The sequence below is a fragment of the Acanthaster planci genome, linkage group LG14, assembly GCF_054643075.1.
Source record: "Acanthaster planci isolate LZ-2023a linkage group LG14, COTS_SCS, whole genome shotgun sequence".
Taxonomy (NCBI): domain Eukaryota; kingdom Metazoa; phylum Echinodermata; class Asteroidea; order Valvatida; family Acanthasteridae; genus Acanthaster; species Acanthaster planci.
The window spans coordinates 9,625,576-9,640,893 of NC_141790.1; the positions used below are offsets into that span (position 1 = coordinate 9,625,576).

A 15,318-nucleotide genomic window follows, 5' to 3' on the forward strand; every position below is an offset into this window, starting at 1 on the left:
GCTAGAATTTCCCTCGGCATCGTTAATTTTCATTCGCCCTGAATATGGAATCTATCATTTATACTGCAAAGCCTCAAATTAGTATGAAAGCTATGGATGCAAAATCTAATGGCTAGACACATTGTGCAAACATTAACTGAATGAATCTTATAAACCTCGCACAGCCCGGGTACTCATGAACATTAAACCCGACAGCGGGCACACACAATTTCAAGTCAGCTACCTGTTGCATCGTTCCAGACTATAGATTACTCTTGTGATTAATAATAGCCATTCGCTAATGGTTGTGTGAGTAAAGCCGGGTTTCCATATCAACTGAAAGAGACTATACCCATTATGTTAATTTCTACTGTTTGCAATATAAAAACCAACGCTCTTTTATGCGTTTATTGTGAACGTAAAAGCCATTAAATTTAAATACCTTTTTTGGAAAGAATCTTGTTACTGTGTTCGGAAAGTGTAACCACCTAAAAAACCTGTGTTTGTGTTTAATTATTAATACCCAAATATGTCATTGTGTCTAACTTTATCAGCAGAGTTTGTTTGAAATAATAACCTGACTATTAATATCAACATTATTATCATTTAAATTTGGAATTTTACCCTGCCTGACGTGTATTAAAACACTGTATACTCAGTGTTTGCTGCCGAAGCCTTGTGAGAAAAACCACAACATCGCTTGGTAACGTATGCAGCGCCGATTGTCAACAAAATAGCTGCTCAGACACAATATTCAACCTGGAATATCACTTTAGCTTAAAACGGTGGTATTGCTACCTAAAAGACATTTTACGCGGAAACAGCCGGGTTTCAAACAAAAACCCGATTATTCCCTTGTGATTTTTTGGCAAGATATTGGACAAATACTGAGCATAGTGTTACGGATATACGTTGGGCAAAAGCAAGTTAAAAAGCAACAAAGACCAAACAAATTTCATTTATACTGTAGACAAATTAAAAATAAAGGGTTGCCTGAAGACAAAGGTGAAAAAGTCCAAAAGGTGAAAGAAAATGACCAATGAGTTTCTTTCCCTGCACATTTTCAATGGGCCGCTCAAGCTCGTGGCCTGCGCTTGCCTTTTATGCCCCAAAATGAGAATTTATTAGTGAACTTGTCTATACGGCGTGGTACTAAAAAATTTAAATACTACTGCTTTAGTTTAGCGATCAGCAGTCGACCGTGTGCAAAGACTGATTGACTATCATCACTCCGTGGGCAAAAGGAAGTATTGTTCCAATGATCCGGTGAAGGATGTTAATTGGTTTTCAAGAGCCTTCCTCGTGAGCGCGTATGACATCAGTTATTCTACGTCTATGCGAGTAATGTTGCATTTTAGTGGTCATTATCCACAAAATGTTATGCATTATACATGAATTTTCTGTACCAATTTGTATAGAGAAATGTAAAGACGTAAGCCTTCACCAGTCAGGGCGCTCGTTGCTTCGCTACTCGTACTTAATTAATAGATGGATCCCAATACGACGCTTTTAGCGTCGATGTGCGCACATCCACGTTTGAAAACGAGGCTGTATGTGTCAGCTTCAATTCTTAATACGATCAGACGATTGAAAGTAAGGAGTCAAGACACAAAATACATAAAAGTATGTTAAATTCAGACTTTTCAGGCTGCAAATTTTTGTGGAAGAGTCTTTTAGGATGACTTGACACGTAAAATCAAAAGAAAAAATAACGACAATTGACTGCGAACTAACGTACCAGCGATGGTTGTGTATCTTATGCAGTGGGCGTGGTTTAAACCGAAGTGGCGTCACACTTACGAACCGGATACTGCATGTACTGTGTGGACTCCGCGGGCGCGCGCGACTAAGTTCAACACAGAGAGCCTCGGTTTCGATGCAGATATGCGCAGACGGCGTTAATGTGAAATCCCTCTATTGCCTTGTCTTCATGTTTTGTATCCCTGCACTAATATTTGGGGTGCCACACGCCACGACTAGAGACTATACATGTAAATCATGGGCAGGATTACGTCAGCGCCTCACCCACGATCTTCCACACTGCAGCAGACTGTCAACTAGTAACACCAGCAAGGCAACGCGTGCTCGTTGCTTGATACCAATTCCTTGGTAGGGCTTAGATTTCATGATTGAGAACGGAACATTCAGCGAAATTCAATAAGTCAGTGAAGTCAGAAGTTCGACAATGACGAGACTAGATGCTGGTGTCGAAGTTTTGGGGCTGATAATTTTTGGTGGAATGGTCATTTTCGTGTTTGGTGATCAATGTAATCCACTCTCAAAAACCATGTACGCTGCGGAAAATCGAGTATTGCAGGGGTTTACGTACGCCCATACAACTGTACGCTCTCGTGTCACCTGCGAACGCGTTTGTAGCCTGGATGGACGTTGCAAGTCTTTTAACTTCAACGACTGCAACAAAACGTGCGAGTTGAACCTTGCCACAAGACGAGAACATCCTAGAAACTTCACTGCAGCCCAGGGGAGGGTGTACTTCGATGAAGATGAGGAAACGCCTCGCCACTCACCGTGTGACAACACATGCACATACTTTGATGCTGGTAAGATTAGTCATGATGACGGCTGAAAGACTTCCCAGATTCCTCCCTGATTCCACCAAACTGTTCTGTAATCATGGTCCATTGTTTAAAAGATGAGCCAGTCCAAAAGATGGTCAAGTCCAAAATTTTTGGCAGGAGTAAGACTGAGTCGAAGACATAAATCAATCCAAAAGAGTTATCTTGTTTTATCGAGACTTGGCCTGACACTTTTGCTGTTGGTGGCGTTTTTGTTAACGGTCACTCGTGACAAATCAGGCTATTAATATTTGTTTGTCCTCGTACAGCTACAGGTAGTTAGCACCAATTTCATAAAATAATATTCCAAACCCTTCTCTACCGTACGTATGGTACCACGAAGGATTGTGAATTTTGGCAAAATGCAGTATCATTAAAAACAGTATGTGAAAGTCAGCTTTTAGATTTTGGAATGTGTTTCAAATTCTGTCAATCTCCTCTATTTCGGTGGCGACGGAATAAAGAACTATAAATCCAATTTAGCACTGTGGACGTGCAGTGACATAAAGAGGTTCATATTTTTGTTGGTGTAAAGCACTTGCAAGGTGCAGTTCTTTTGGTTAGAAAATTCGCGTTTGAATTTTTCATTGGTTCGATAGAGCTCATATACCTTGAAAAATCATTGGGATTTGCCAGATTATTAAAAATCCAGCTGCAGCTGTATGTTTGAAGAAATAAATTAACTTAAGCTTGGAGATTTTTTCGAAATTATTCCGTCAAAATATTTTTAAAACTTTACTATTGTTTTTTCTTACAATTATTGTAAAGACTAATATTATGTTTTTAGTAAATAATTGAAAATATTTCAATCCAATTTTTTTTTATTTTTGTTTTTTGTTTTATCAGAAGTAAGAACAAAGTAGCTCAAAACCTTGAATTAGAGTAATACTCCTTATCCAGCTGAAGCTATGCACGTTTGGAGAAAAACAGCTGCGCATAAATTAAAACAAAAGATTCTGTGCTCTGTTTTTGAAAAAGAGTTTCGATTTCGTAGCAAATATGAATCCTTTGTTCCATTTTTGTTTTTATTTAAAAATTTATTTAACTCAGTTTGAATTTAATTTGGAAATCACTTAATAGGGAAATCACACTATTCGTATAACGTTAGGTTGGAGTTGCGTTGTTCTTTCTTGAAATCACGTGCCAAGCAAGGTGCAAGGGGAAAATGGAAACGGTGCAAAACGAGTGTTGACAGGTATTTACCTCTATGTGACTGTACATTTCGTCGTTTATACATCAAAGTCCCTGGTTGGCGGCTAGTATTCAGAGGCGTCGCAGGGAGAGGCATGAAGCTGTCCGACATGTGGACTGCTGCGTGTGGGGACCCAGGCGTGATGGCAACCGCTGGTAGTTGCCGCGATGACTCGTTGCACGAGGCGTGGAGAAGCGGAGCCTTGGCCGTGAGGCGTGTGAGTATGCAGACTGCGTCATCCTGGGCCAGGGTTTCTGGACTTCGGTATGGCATTGGCCGTGTTTGAGCCTGCTTTTCTTGGGTGAAAAGTAAGCTCAACCGTCGATCAGAATCGGTGCTTTGCTCCGTCTAAACTTGGGTGCTAAGGGGTGAAAGAAGAAAGTGCCAAACCGAACGAACTAGAAAGCAACCAAGGATTTATTTGTTAATTTTTTCTTTCAATTGTTTTGTGTTGTTTTATTCTGCCAAGCAAGCCAGCCAAAATGATCCTTGTTTTATTTTATGTTTCCCTTTTCAGTCTGGTTTTTTTTTGGGGGGGGGGTTCTCCAAAGAGGTTTTATTTGGCATGACTCGATTTTAATGGAGAGACTTACTACAAATGGTGCGGCACAAACTCTGCCGACTTGGCAAATGAAGTTTGACTTAAACTCAAGAGAGTGAAAGACACCATCCTATATTGCAGACAAAGTGGCAACTTAAATTACCCCTAACTTGACTTGAAGCGCGCTCGGTGTACCATTGTCATGTCTGTGGTTTTTTCTAACGTTGTATGTCGTGCTATAAGGTGAAGCTATCCCTGTGCGATTTCATCGGCTGCAGAGCCGAGTTGATTTTCGACGGAACCGGATCAGATATCCTCAACTGGTTCACCAAGGACCGCCTAATCTCAAGCCCGTGGAAAGACTTGAACTCATCATCCGAAATCAATTTCTTCAGCATCGAAGGGGACGTCTTCTTTCAGTGAGTAGGGAAACTAACGTCTGTCGTATTCAAATGGCGCAAAATAGTCTCAGCATTTCGGTAAATTTCGGAGCCTCAAGATGCCCGTCGGTCAATTGGGATGCCTTTTTCAGAGTTTGCCAGAACAGCTAGTGACTCGACTTGCAACATAGTGACTTGCGGTGTAATTACATGTAACTGCGATGCCTCATGATGCTTGATTGCAAGTCGTGTGAAGGTAAATAGGCTGTGATGTTGACACTTCAAAACTTGAAGGTCCTCCTGTTAGACGGATTCCTCCATTTTTCCTGTTAACACTTTCTTTTTCATGCTGGGGACATACCAAAGATTATACAAATACTGGCTGTTTAATCGTCTGCCCGTTCATAAACAATTAAATTTAGAAAAAAGGAACAAGTGGCGATCTGATCCTCATAGATAATCAAAATCCTCCAAATTAATCCTTCAAAAGTAAATCGATAAACCCAACAAAATCGGAAAGGAATTGAAAGACTACGGACAAGACAATAATTTCTTTTTCATTAGAGAAAGACCAGTAGTGTCGATTTGAGCTCTGAACTTTTTTGAATGTACACTTTTAATTGAGCTTACATTAGTGCACTGTACCGTGTCACTAGATGCTGCTAGGCTGTTCTTGGTATTGCGTGTTCTGGCAGGAATCATTCGCCGGCCAAGACGTTTTGTCGGTGATGATTATCACTCCTTCTTTCTCTTTATGAAGACACCGGAGGTTCTTCATCAACCACAAATATGGGTCATGTCCATGGGACTACGGCTGGTTGATTGTGGTTGATTCCCTTGGAATGAGCAGTTGTGATTGGGAGCGATCTCAGGCCTACCCTATCATACTGTACAGTACAGCAGAAGGTTATGTACGTTGGGAAGACGCAGTAACTGGAGGTAAGCCAGCACGTGGCTTTTTCTCTCTTACGGTGTTCTATAGACGACAAAATTCCTTCCGACGCCACGACGCAGCAACCACAACGCGACGCTACGAAGGCTCCACCGCGTCGTGACGTAGTGTTGTACCGTTCTGTCGTCATGTCAACCCATCGCCTCGTGCCCTTCAGCCTTGCAGGCCCTAGACAAGCACATTATTTTTTCCAGAACTTGCAACGTACGCCGTCTACTGACCGTGATTATCACCAGCCATTTTTAGAAAGAGTAAGGCACGACGACACGACACGACGTATGCCACCAGGACGCGACAGAACGACGGTAGGACGTGATGGCGTCACGCTCTATAAAAACCATGATGACGCGACGGTACGATACGACGACAAGACCCGCCCATGCGACGCAACGGTATAACGAGGCAACGCGACCCGACGGCACGACGGAGGGAGCTGTCGTAATGTTGCGTAGTGGCTTCGCGCTGTTTTGTCGGGCGACGGCACGACGCTGCACAATTTTGTCGTCTGTAGAACGCTGTGCACTCTATCGTGGGCGTAAACCCCGGTTGGATGAGGCCTATGTATCCCCCACTTTTTGAAGTGGTGGGATTTAGCTACTGAATCATCCCCTCACACTTTTTGTGATAAGCACAAAAGTTAAAGCCGATTGTCAAGACTGTTTTGGATTTCCCAACGACAGTAAAATATTTGCACTAGAAATCACTAGAAAAGGGAAACAATTTTTAAAGCCGTGAATATGCCATTTTGATGAAAGATTCGGTTTGAATTTGATACAGATTTTGTGATGTAATCTTTTTCATGAGCATTGCATTCAAGAGTTGCACACAATGGGGCACATGCCCGGAGGAACGAAGGGGGGGGGGGTTTCTACCCATTTTCTCCCTCTCAGCAACGCCCTCTGCCTCCCACGTTGCTTATAATAGTTGCCGGTGTCCTGTGCGCTACGTCATTCGCAATGTGGTGAAGAAGTTCGTGTTTCACCGTCTGAACTGCTAACAACATCGCATTGTATAGTCCCACGCAAACTCTGAGGCGTGTAGCGAGGTATGGATGAGCGCCTCTTTGAATAGTACTTTCCACGTGAGATATGTCACAACTTTTATTTGGTGACACTTCATCGGTTCTGTGCCCGTGTTTAAAAGGAACAAACCACGTTATTTTACCATAACTTTGCGAGGAGTGTTGCTGCTCAAATGGTTCTCTTTGAATTCTGGAGAGTGGAAAAGTCACTCCTGTTGATTTTGGACCTTTGAAAGGTCACTCATGATGATTGTCGCTGTCGCTTTATGTTTAACAGGTTCCAGTGCAGCAATTGCTCGTGCGGATTACTTAACCATACACATCGATGCCGAGTAGTTTCATAGGTGAATTACGTTACAGATGCGAAAGCACGCAATGGTTCAAAACTTTGGGGCTGGTAATGTTTCAGCTGGTGGATCTGAAAAAAAAAGTTCCAGAATTTCTCGTAGAACGTAGAAAAAGATTTCCGGAAAAACAATGAAAACAGCTTCAACAAGAAAACTTTTAAAAAGCATATTCATCACATATTCATTAAAGTATAATTGTCTTAATTAAGTGCTTTTTAATGTCACTATAGTATGTAAATACAGCACTCGTTCAAAATAATTAATTTCTCCTTCCACACATATTACTGTTACATGAATTAATTGCACAAACCATCATCATTAGAATACAGATATTCCTGTAAGTGTACAGTATTAGAAATAATTATTAACAAGGCACCGAATTAATAGCGACTGAAAATACAACTGTCAATAGTCGTGTTTATTATTTTGTGTGAGGTAGATTAATTATATATATGTTTGTTTTATTTCGACAGGGGAACCTTTACATGTTATACAACTGCTATTCTTAAGGGCCCTGAAACATTAAAACAAAATACAAAATAATTTAAACAGTTAGAACAAAATTTGAGGAAAAATATGAAACATGAACCAAAAATTATATGAAATAGCATAAATTCATTGAATAAACTGGTAGCAATATTTTTTAAATTATAGGTAGACATAAGAATAATTATGAGAAAATAGGAATAAGACAAAAGGAAATCAAACAACTTAAAAATCAAAGTAGGAGCATTAAAAACCTTTGGATCGGGCTTTTTAATTTAGTTAATAAAAAATTGAAATATGTTAATAAATCGTAGAATATAGGTTAAAAGAATGATTTAAAGTGTGTAAGTGAGTTTGAATGTCTGTGTTCTGTCGTTAATTGGTTCCAACCCAGGGCTTCAAGGTACTGGAAAGTTCGCTTCGCAGCATTCTCGCAGCAATTAATGAGGCCATTCATAAATTTGAACATTTATACCGTTTAAATGATCAAGTAATAAGACTGTGTTACGTGTGGTGTCGGAATAAGCCTCGGAAATGTTTACTCATTATTACATTTCTTATATGCGTGACGAGCACCAGACTAGTGTGGAAACTCGACGTCCACTCATGCGCGAAATGTAAACAATCTGTTGTGACCGTAATAGCGCAAATATGATAATGTTTTTTATATTTGAGAAAAATACGTCGGCCCTGTCATGTGTGGTATCGAAAAACTCCACATTTTAGTCATAGTTACACCTTATCAATACTTTGATATGGAATAATAATTATGGAATAATAAATTCCATAGGCAGTACATTTTGGAGAATTATTCAGCTGTTACATGTATAGGCCTGTTATTATGATCAAGTGGTATACGTGCCTTACATGAAAGAAGTCATTTGAAAAACAAAAAATGCAGTAAATACTGGTATCAAGTCCTTTGTATAAACTCAAAGAAAACCTGTTTTGGTGAAGACAACAGTTTTGAGATCTCTGATTCAGTACATGAACAACATCCATTAACGATGTGGCACCAATGAAGACAGTGGTAGAGCCGTGTTAATAGTCCTTGTCCTGAAGGGTGCCGACACTTGCTCTGGAGAAACACTTGGCCCCTTCCAGACCAGCGGTGCCAGCGCCGACTGCCAGTTGAACCGGATCGAAATTCCACTCCTTACCATCCTTAGAAGCCAGGTCCGCACACAGGGCCACGTAGTCCACTGTGTACCTCTCGGGGAGCCCCCGGCACAGGTCGGTCACCGTGTCCACGTCCGGCCACGGGTTCCCGTCACCGCCGGCCTGCACTTCGACCACGTTGGCGGCCACGTGGCCCACCACGTCGGTCCAGGCCTGGGTGAGCGCGTCAAAGCTGGTCAGGATCTCCTGGAGGGAGTCAGTGAGGGCGTTGATGTCGGTCTCCATCTGGAAGCGGTCCTCTCGCTCGCTGGAGAGGTTCATGGAAAGCTGTTGTATTTTATCACATTCCTGAGAGAAGAGACAAATGGCTACATTAATGTTTATAACCCTCCAGACTTCATTAATGCATAATTAAGAAATTCCACTCACACGGCGTGTACTACTTCTCAAGCTGCTGCGGTTCTGTAAAACATTTTGTCGAAATTTGAGTGACGGCACTATCATGTAGATGGGGTGCACTATATTCTTTCGGCATCCTCTCCGTAATTGCCATATATTAACCGCGAACAAAATTCACCTGTTGTTGATTTTTTTGTTTTTGGCACAGACTTGCAAGTACGTATATAAGCGTTGCTGAACACAAGCCTTGTAGGATTGCCAGACACTAAAAAATTATATTTTTTTTGCTAGATCAAGCCTCTTGGCTCAGTTTGACAACACGTATGAGCAAGCATTCTTCAAGATCGCACAAAAGTGGCAGTAACTCGTGGATTCCAAAACAAAACACTGCTCTTCGTGAGAACTAATCGAGCAGCTTTTGAATACTAAAAACTGCTTTTAATCGTTTAAATAACAGTTACAAAAATCTTTTCCACAGAATTAGGATTTCGATACTAGACCAAGAGAATCCAATAAGACCCTTTACGCTTATTTTGATCCCCTCCACGAACCAACCCAATACCTTTTCGAGGACTTGGAACAAGTGCTGTAGGCTATCCTGGACCCACTCGGCCCAGTTGGCCTGCTTCTCCAGACGTCGGAACAGCTTCTCTTGCATGACGATGAGCTTGTCCACGACTACGATCAGTTTGCTAAGCTTGAAGTGTCGTACCTGGGCGGCAAGCGTGGGCTTTGCCTGGGAAGAGGGCTCGGTTGGGGACGGGGGCTGAGTCGGCGGAAACATGCCGGCCTTGACGTTCACGGGGAGGGCCAGGTCCTTGTGGTGGTAGAGGCGAAGGAGGAGGTACTCGAAGGCGGTGTGCAGCTGCATGGTGGGCGGGTGCAACTCTCCTTCGAATGCATCCTCTTCTTCCTCGTTCGCTGGCGATTCTTAAAGCAGATCAGACGAAGCCCACAAGCTCTATGACTCAATCATTACTCTTTGTCATTTCATGGAAACCCCATTCCAGGAGGTCTCAAATATGTTCAGAGATTTAAAAATGGAGCGTCCATTTGCCTTGATGGGAAAAGTGAACTCAAGTCACTTAAATAGGTCAGATCTCTCTCTTCGATAATACAAATGTTTTTGTTTATATCCCCTTTTCATTTCCTTGCTAGAGCGGAAGAGCCCATTAAAGTACTTCAGCCCGCCTGAAATTTCGCATTGAGTCGAGTAGTATTGGTCGCTATTTATCGTTAACAGGCACATCAAAGCACTTTTGAATTTGAATTTTGTACATCATGAATTCTTCCTCATCGTGGACAATACAGCATAGAACTCTCGATTCTAATTCCGATGTTCCTGGGATCAAGGCTGGATCCTAAACCCATTTTTCGGAGAAAGGCAATTTTTCGCGGGGGGGGGTGGCAAAACTTAGAGTTTTTATAATTACGCTACCGTTTATGACTTTTCTTAGGGGTGAGGGTAATTTGGAAAGTTTGAAAACACATTTGCAAGGAAAAGAAACGGCCATTAATTTTTTAAAAACGGACAAAAATTCAGTTCCTTTTCCTTAACTTTTTACAGGGGAGTGGCATTTTCCAACTGCTCCGGGGCAAATTTAAATCTGGGACGCGTAAAGCTTAAAATATCCTTACGCAAAAAAATAACAAAAAAAAAAAAATTGAGGCCTGTTAGTACAGTATATCACTCACGATTCGGCCGTCCATTGAAGAGCTGGGCTGGGTATTCGAGCACGACCGCATAGCCTTTTTTTCCCTTGGCCTGTAGGAGGTTTCCAACGGAGGTGCACCACTTGGAACGAATCCTCTTCAGCCAGACCATATCGACGGCAAAAAACTGGAGCTTGCACTGGGCCTGAGTAGACCTATATGGGCGACGGGATGTTCCTAGTAGGAAAAAAATCAGGCTGAGAAGTACACGATCCACCAGGGTTAAACCCCCTCCGCCCGGCGCAAATGGTGTTATCGGGCCATGTAAGCCCCTTCCCTTTATCCAACCAGTGTTTTCGGGTGAGCAGCATGAATTGCAGCTGATCTGAGAGCCTTCATGATTGTGTTCAGGGATAAAGGTTCTCTTTTGGCTACTGTGCAGCATACCGTGACCTTTGAATAGGGACGAAGCCGAACTCAAAAGGGTGCATCGAAGACTCATTTAGATACTAAAGTGAAGACTGAATTGTTGTGTTCGTGAGGCCTCTTTCGGGGGAAAGTTTCTTAAACCTATCGAATGTGTAACACCAGCCACGAACGGAAATGGTGCTGACGACAACAACGGTGGCCAAATCTGTATACCCAGCAAGAAATGAGACCGAGGGGTACCCCCCAACATGTCCAATCTCTATACACATTCCAGACTATTGCTACTTAACACATCCCCCAAGATGTCTGAAAGGAATTCCCCAGATTCCTGCGAGACAATGACCAACACAAAGCAGGGGGGGGGGTTCTCTCCGTCTCATACCTTGCTGCATATGTACTAGTATACAAATCTGAGCCCATGGCACAGAGGGACCGCGAGAAAAGAACGCTTCATGAAGGCTTGAGCGCAATAAATTTTGGAAATAAAATTTTAATGCAGTTTTGTCTCATGAATGCCCAAACAGCATATCCACTCATCAACACGGATTTGTTATTAACAAGTCATCATACATAATTTCACCGCCCGTGCATGATGACACAGTGACGACTGGAAGTTCCCGGCTTACACGACACTTGGGCAGAATGCATTTCGGGCCTTTTAAGGCCTGTAGCAGAGTCCTCAAACGATCACCAAAGAAGACTTTAAAAGTAACAAAATCAATTTCACTGAAAATTTGGGATTCATCACGTGTTATGAGGCAAAAGAATTCGAGAATTTATTAGAGTGGCATTCGAGGCACATGTCATTTTACACAAATGTTTTAATTCGCTATCATGCACCAGTATTCGACAAAATAAACCAGGACGAGTCGTTGATCGAAAGTGTACAAACTAAGCAAGGGAACATTTTATCCGTGGGCTATCGATTAACAGAGTAAGAAAACTGGCAACAAGCCTGAATACATGTACTTTGAGATTTATTGGGACTGATTGGCAAAATGTCACACGAACTGCATCTGACGACACGACGCAAGTCTAGGCACCTATTTAGTCTGATGACCTACAAAATTGGTCTTACGACCCTGACTTATTGTGCTGCAAGCTTTGATCCAATGTACATGTACACTCTACATATACATGTAAATGCAGACGTACAGTACATGTAAAAATGTAACTGGCGAAACGTCGGCCCTATGCCACTCTATCTTTGCTTTCAATCGCCGTTGTTTGTTTTGACTTGGCCTGTAAGTTGGAATGGATGTGAACTTGGTAAGGCTGTAAGTATGATAGGCTGTCAATAGGCCTACTTTATAGCAGGGAAAATACCACCAGAACTGTGGGGTCCGCTCCCACGTGGGAGCGGACGTTGGACCCCACCGTTCTAGGGGTAGGTACATGTAAAATATTGATGTTTTAAAATGAAAACACGAGCCCCTAGCAATGCTAACGTCAGACTCAGAATTTTCCAGACCAGTCTCATAGTCCTACCATGGAGGTAGACTCACCTCCATGGTCCTACAGTGCTTGTGGACAGCGCGTCTTTGTTTCGACATGTTGTTTAGAGGTACATGTACATCCTGGCATTCTGGCCTATTCCATAATGTATTCTGGCATATTCATGGTCAGCTTGTTGTGACGCCACACAAGTACATCAGAGAACTACTACATGTACTACCAGTAGGCCCTACATGCAGACATATAGGCCTACATGTAATGCACCACCCTGCATGATATTGTTGGCAAACGTGGCAAAGGGCCAACATGTTCACACCAGGCAAATTTATACCCATTTTCACAGGGCAGGTGACATGACATTAGCCCCACTAGTGTGGCACGGACTCTCACTCCCGATCCATCCTTAATTACTGTCATTGACTGGACTCAGTTTGCAGAACAGAAAGGGCATGTCATAAATCATGCAAACTGTGGCTGGTCAAACACTTGATGTTTTCACACTATTTCTTCCGTTTGCAGACACCATGAGTGTTGCTCAGTATGCACATGCCTGTGTTTGGCACTTCTACATGTACATGTAGGTATATGAGCGGCACGAGGTTTGGCGGCCTTTAGTGATACTGCCATGGAGCTGAACACAGTGTTGACTGGTGGCCATAGCCAGATGGTGTTATGCCTGGGTGTAAACGCAGGCGGACAGGTTGCATCTGGAGGGGAAGGCGGTGAGGTCTGTTTCTGGAGCCCCGACGGAGAAATTGTCTCCCAGAAAAGCTTCCCCTCCAGGGCCGATGTCAACAGTGTCTGTTTCCCTCCGCAGCAAGGCTCGGTTGTTTACGTGTCGGCTGGGGAGGTTATTGAACTGTTGGACATACGCAGCCCCGAATGCAGTCAGGCCACTTTTGCTTTCCACAATGAGGACGTCAACCAAATCACTGTTGACCCCAAAGATGGCTTCCTTGCAGCTTGTGACGATGATGGATTGATAAAAGTTATTGACCTTCGAAGCCACAAGGTCTTAAGGACGCTAAAAGGCCACAGTGCCATTTGCTCCAGCGTGCGTTATCATCCCACCGTCCCAAGGGAGATTGCCTCGGGAGGTCTGGATTGTGTGGTGCACTTGTGGGAAACAACGCGGGCGAGCCCCAGGACGTCAGTAAACATGAGGGAGGTGACAGCAGCGGGGATGGAGGATGAGCTCATGCCCAGTCCGTACATGGTCAACCCCCCGTTTGTCCACTCATTGGACTTCTCCCCGGCTGGCGATGTCCTGGCATGCGGCCTGGAGAGCGCCCGGGTCCAGCTGCTGGGGAGGGGAGGGAGGCGGGACCTCTGGCCAGGGGCAAGCCTGGAGGGGCACACGCGTGGCGTGACGCAGGTCGCGTTCGTTCCCAATCACCCGGGGCGGACGCAGGACTTGCTGCTGACGGCAGGGAATGACTGCAGAATGATGCTGTGGGAAACAGCGAACATCACCTCTGAGGATAGCTTCCTACCGGAAAACTCCCCATCCATTACGTCAGCCGACAAATTGGAGACCAGAGATCTTACTTCTACAAAAAGCAAGATTCCACCTGCATATCAGTCTTCTGGATCAGGAAGAGAGAGAGAATCTGACAAGAGGAACCAAGGCGCATGCTCGTCAGCCCTCAAGAAGAAGAAAGCAACATTGTCCATGAAGCACAAGGACAAGATAAACTGGCTTGCACCCTCGACCTCAGTAGGGAGTGTCAATTTGGTGTTTGTGGCCGATGTATCGGAAATCATATCGGTGTACCAGTGGAAATTGGCTTGATCCTTACAAGGGCCGTGCGTTTCTTCGGCAGTAGCACCATACTATTTTTTGACCGTGCACAAGAAATGACATTGGCTACAAAGCCTTCTGCTGATTGGAACTGAAACTTTCCAGATGTGCTCAGATGTTTATCACCCGAATTCTAGTCGCAAAGGTTATTTAACAGCCGAGATTTTGGGCAATGAAGATGTAAAACAAGGCCCCCGACCCCCCCCATGGTCCTTTAAAAAGGGCGATGCGCTACAATCATTTTTTTAAAAACCCTTGGAATTGCACCTTGGTGTTTTAGTCAATCATTAATTGGTTTGCTCTTTTGATCTGTATTTTACAGCCTGTTTGGTTTTATGTTAATGCAGATTTGCATATTCATGCCAGAACTGTGATGTCAATCCCAGGCACTGATTCTTAATGTGACATTTATCCGTGCAGAAACACTGCTGGATTTATTTTTGGGTTTTTGGTTTTAATATTGCCATTTCTTTGGCAATGTATTGTTCTGCAAGTATCAGGCAACCGGCAAGCTGGCGTGCAACCTTTTGTTGGATATGTTTTTAGAGAGCATTGCATATGAAAATCTGAGTAGTGTCTACCCTGAACTGCAGTGGCATCCTTGTGTTCGGAATACCAGCACCTTGGACATTTTTTAATGTTTCTGAAAAGTATACTCGTTGGTACACTCAACTCCAAAAACTGAAGTCGTCATCCGTTTGAAAGAAGAACAAAGATGCAAAAAATTGGGTTTATGAAAAAAATCATGGCATGGATCCTTCAACGTGTTCAAGATTAAAATGGCTATACACAGAGTCCCGAAATGAAGACTTTGGGTTGTGCACAGTTATGTGTATCGAGAGACATAAATGTGAGAACCAGTGCGTGAACCGACAGGTGCGCAGACTTCCCTTTGTTAGTGCTACAATTCCCAGTCAAAAAGGATATCACACTTTGGTAGTCTACCAGTATGTTGTGAAGAGGAGCCTATCACTTGATGCTAGGCGTA

General features: G+C 43.2%; 3 protein-coding genes across 4 annotated transcripts; 2 read left to right on the forward strand and 1 right to left on the reverse strand.

Moving 5' to 3' along the window:
• Positions 1 to 1,158: 1,158 nt before the first annotated feature.
• LOC110980745 (uncharacterized) lies at positions 1,159 to 7,805 on the forward strand. Its single transcript, XM_022237689.2, has 5 exons — positions 1,159 to 2,540; positions 3,798 to 3,964; positions 4,532 to 4,707; positions 5,429 to 5,607; positions 6,919 to 7,805. Exons 1-5 carry the CDS (start codon positions 2,165 to 2,167, stop codon positions 6,975 to 6,977), a joined length of 957 nt encoding a protein of 318 aa, XP_022093381.2. The 5' UTR covers positions 1,159 to 2,164; the 3' UTR covers positions 6,978 to 7,805.
• Positions 7,806 to 7,951: 146 nt separating this feature from the next.
• On the reverse strand, positions 7,952 to 11,042 carry LOC110980744 (uncharacterized). The gene is made up of 3 exons (XM_022237688.2): positions 10,688 to 11,042; positions 9,555 to 9,922; positions 7,952 to 8,941 (listed from the first exon to the last, which is right to left on the reverse strand). Exons 1-3 carry the CDS (start codon positions 10,815 to 10,817, stop codon positions 8,516 to 8,518), a joined length of 924 nt encoding a protein of 307 aa, XP_022093380.2. The 5' UTR covers positions 10,818 to 11,042; the 3' UTR covers positions 7,952 to 8,515.
• A 1,174-nt stretch (positions 11,043 to 12,216) lies between these two features.
• Positions 12,217 to 15,199, forward strand: LOC110980760 (WD repeat-containing protein 53-like). Of its 2 annotated transcripts, none has more exons than XM_022237710.2 (2): positions 12,217 to 12,351; positions 13,049 to 15,199. In XM_022237710.2, exon 2 carries the CDS (start codon positions 13,155 to 13,157, stop codon positions 14,319 to 14,321), a length of 1,167 nt encoding a protein of 388 aa, XP_022093402.2. In that variant the 5' UTR covers positions 12,217 to 12,351; positions 13,049 to 13,154; the 3' UTR covers positions 14,322 to 15,199. The 2 variants fall into 2 exon arrangements, with proteins under 2 accessions (XP_022093402.2, XP_022093401.2); XM_022237709.2 differs by having other exon boundaries at positions 12,217 to 12,343.
• The last annotated feature ends 119 nt before the right edge of the window (positions 15,200 to 15,318 follow it).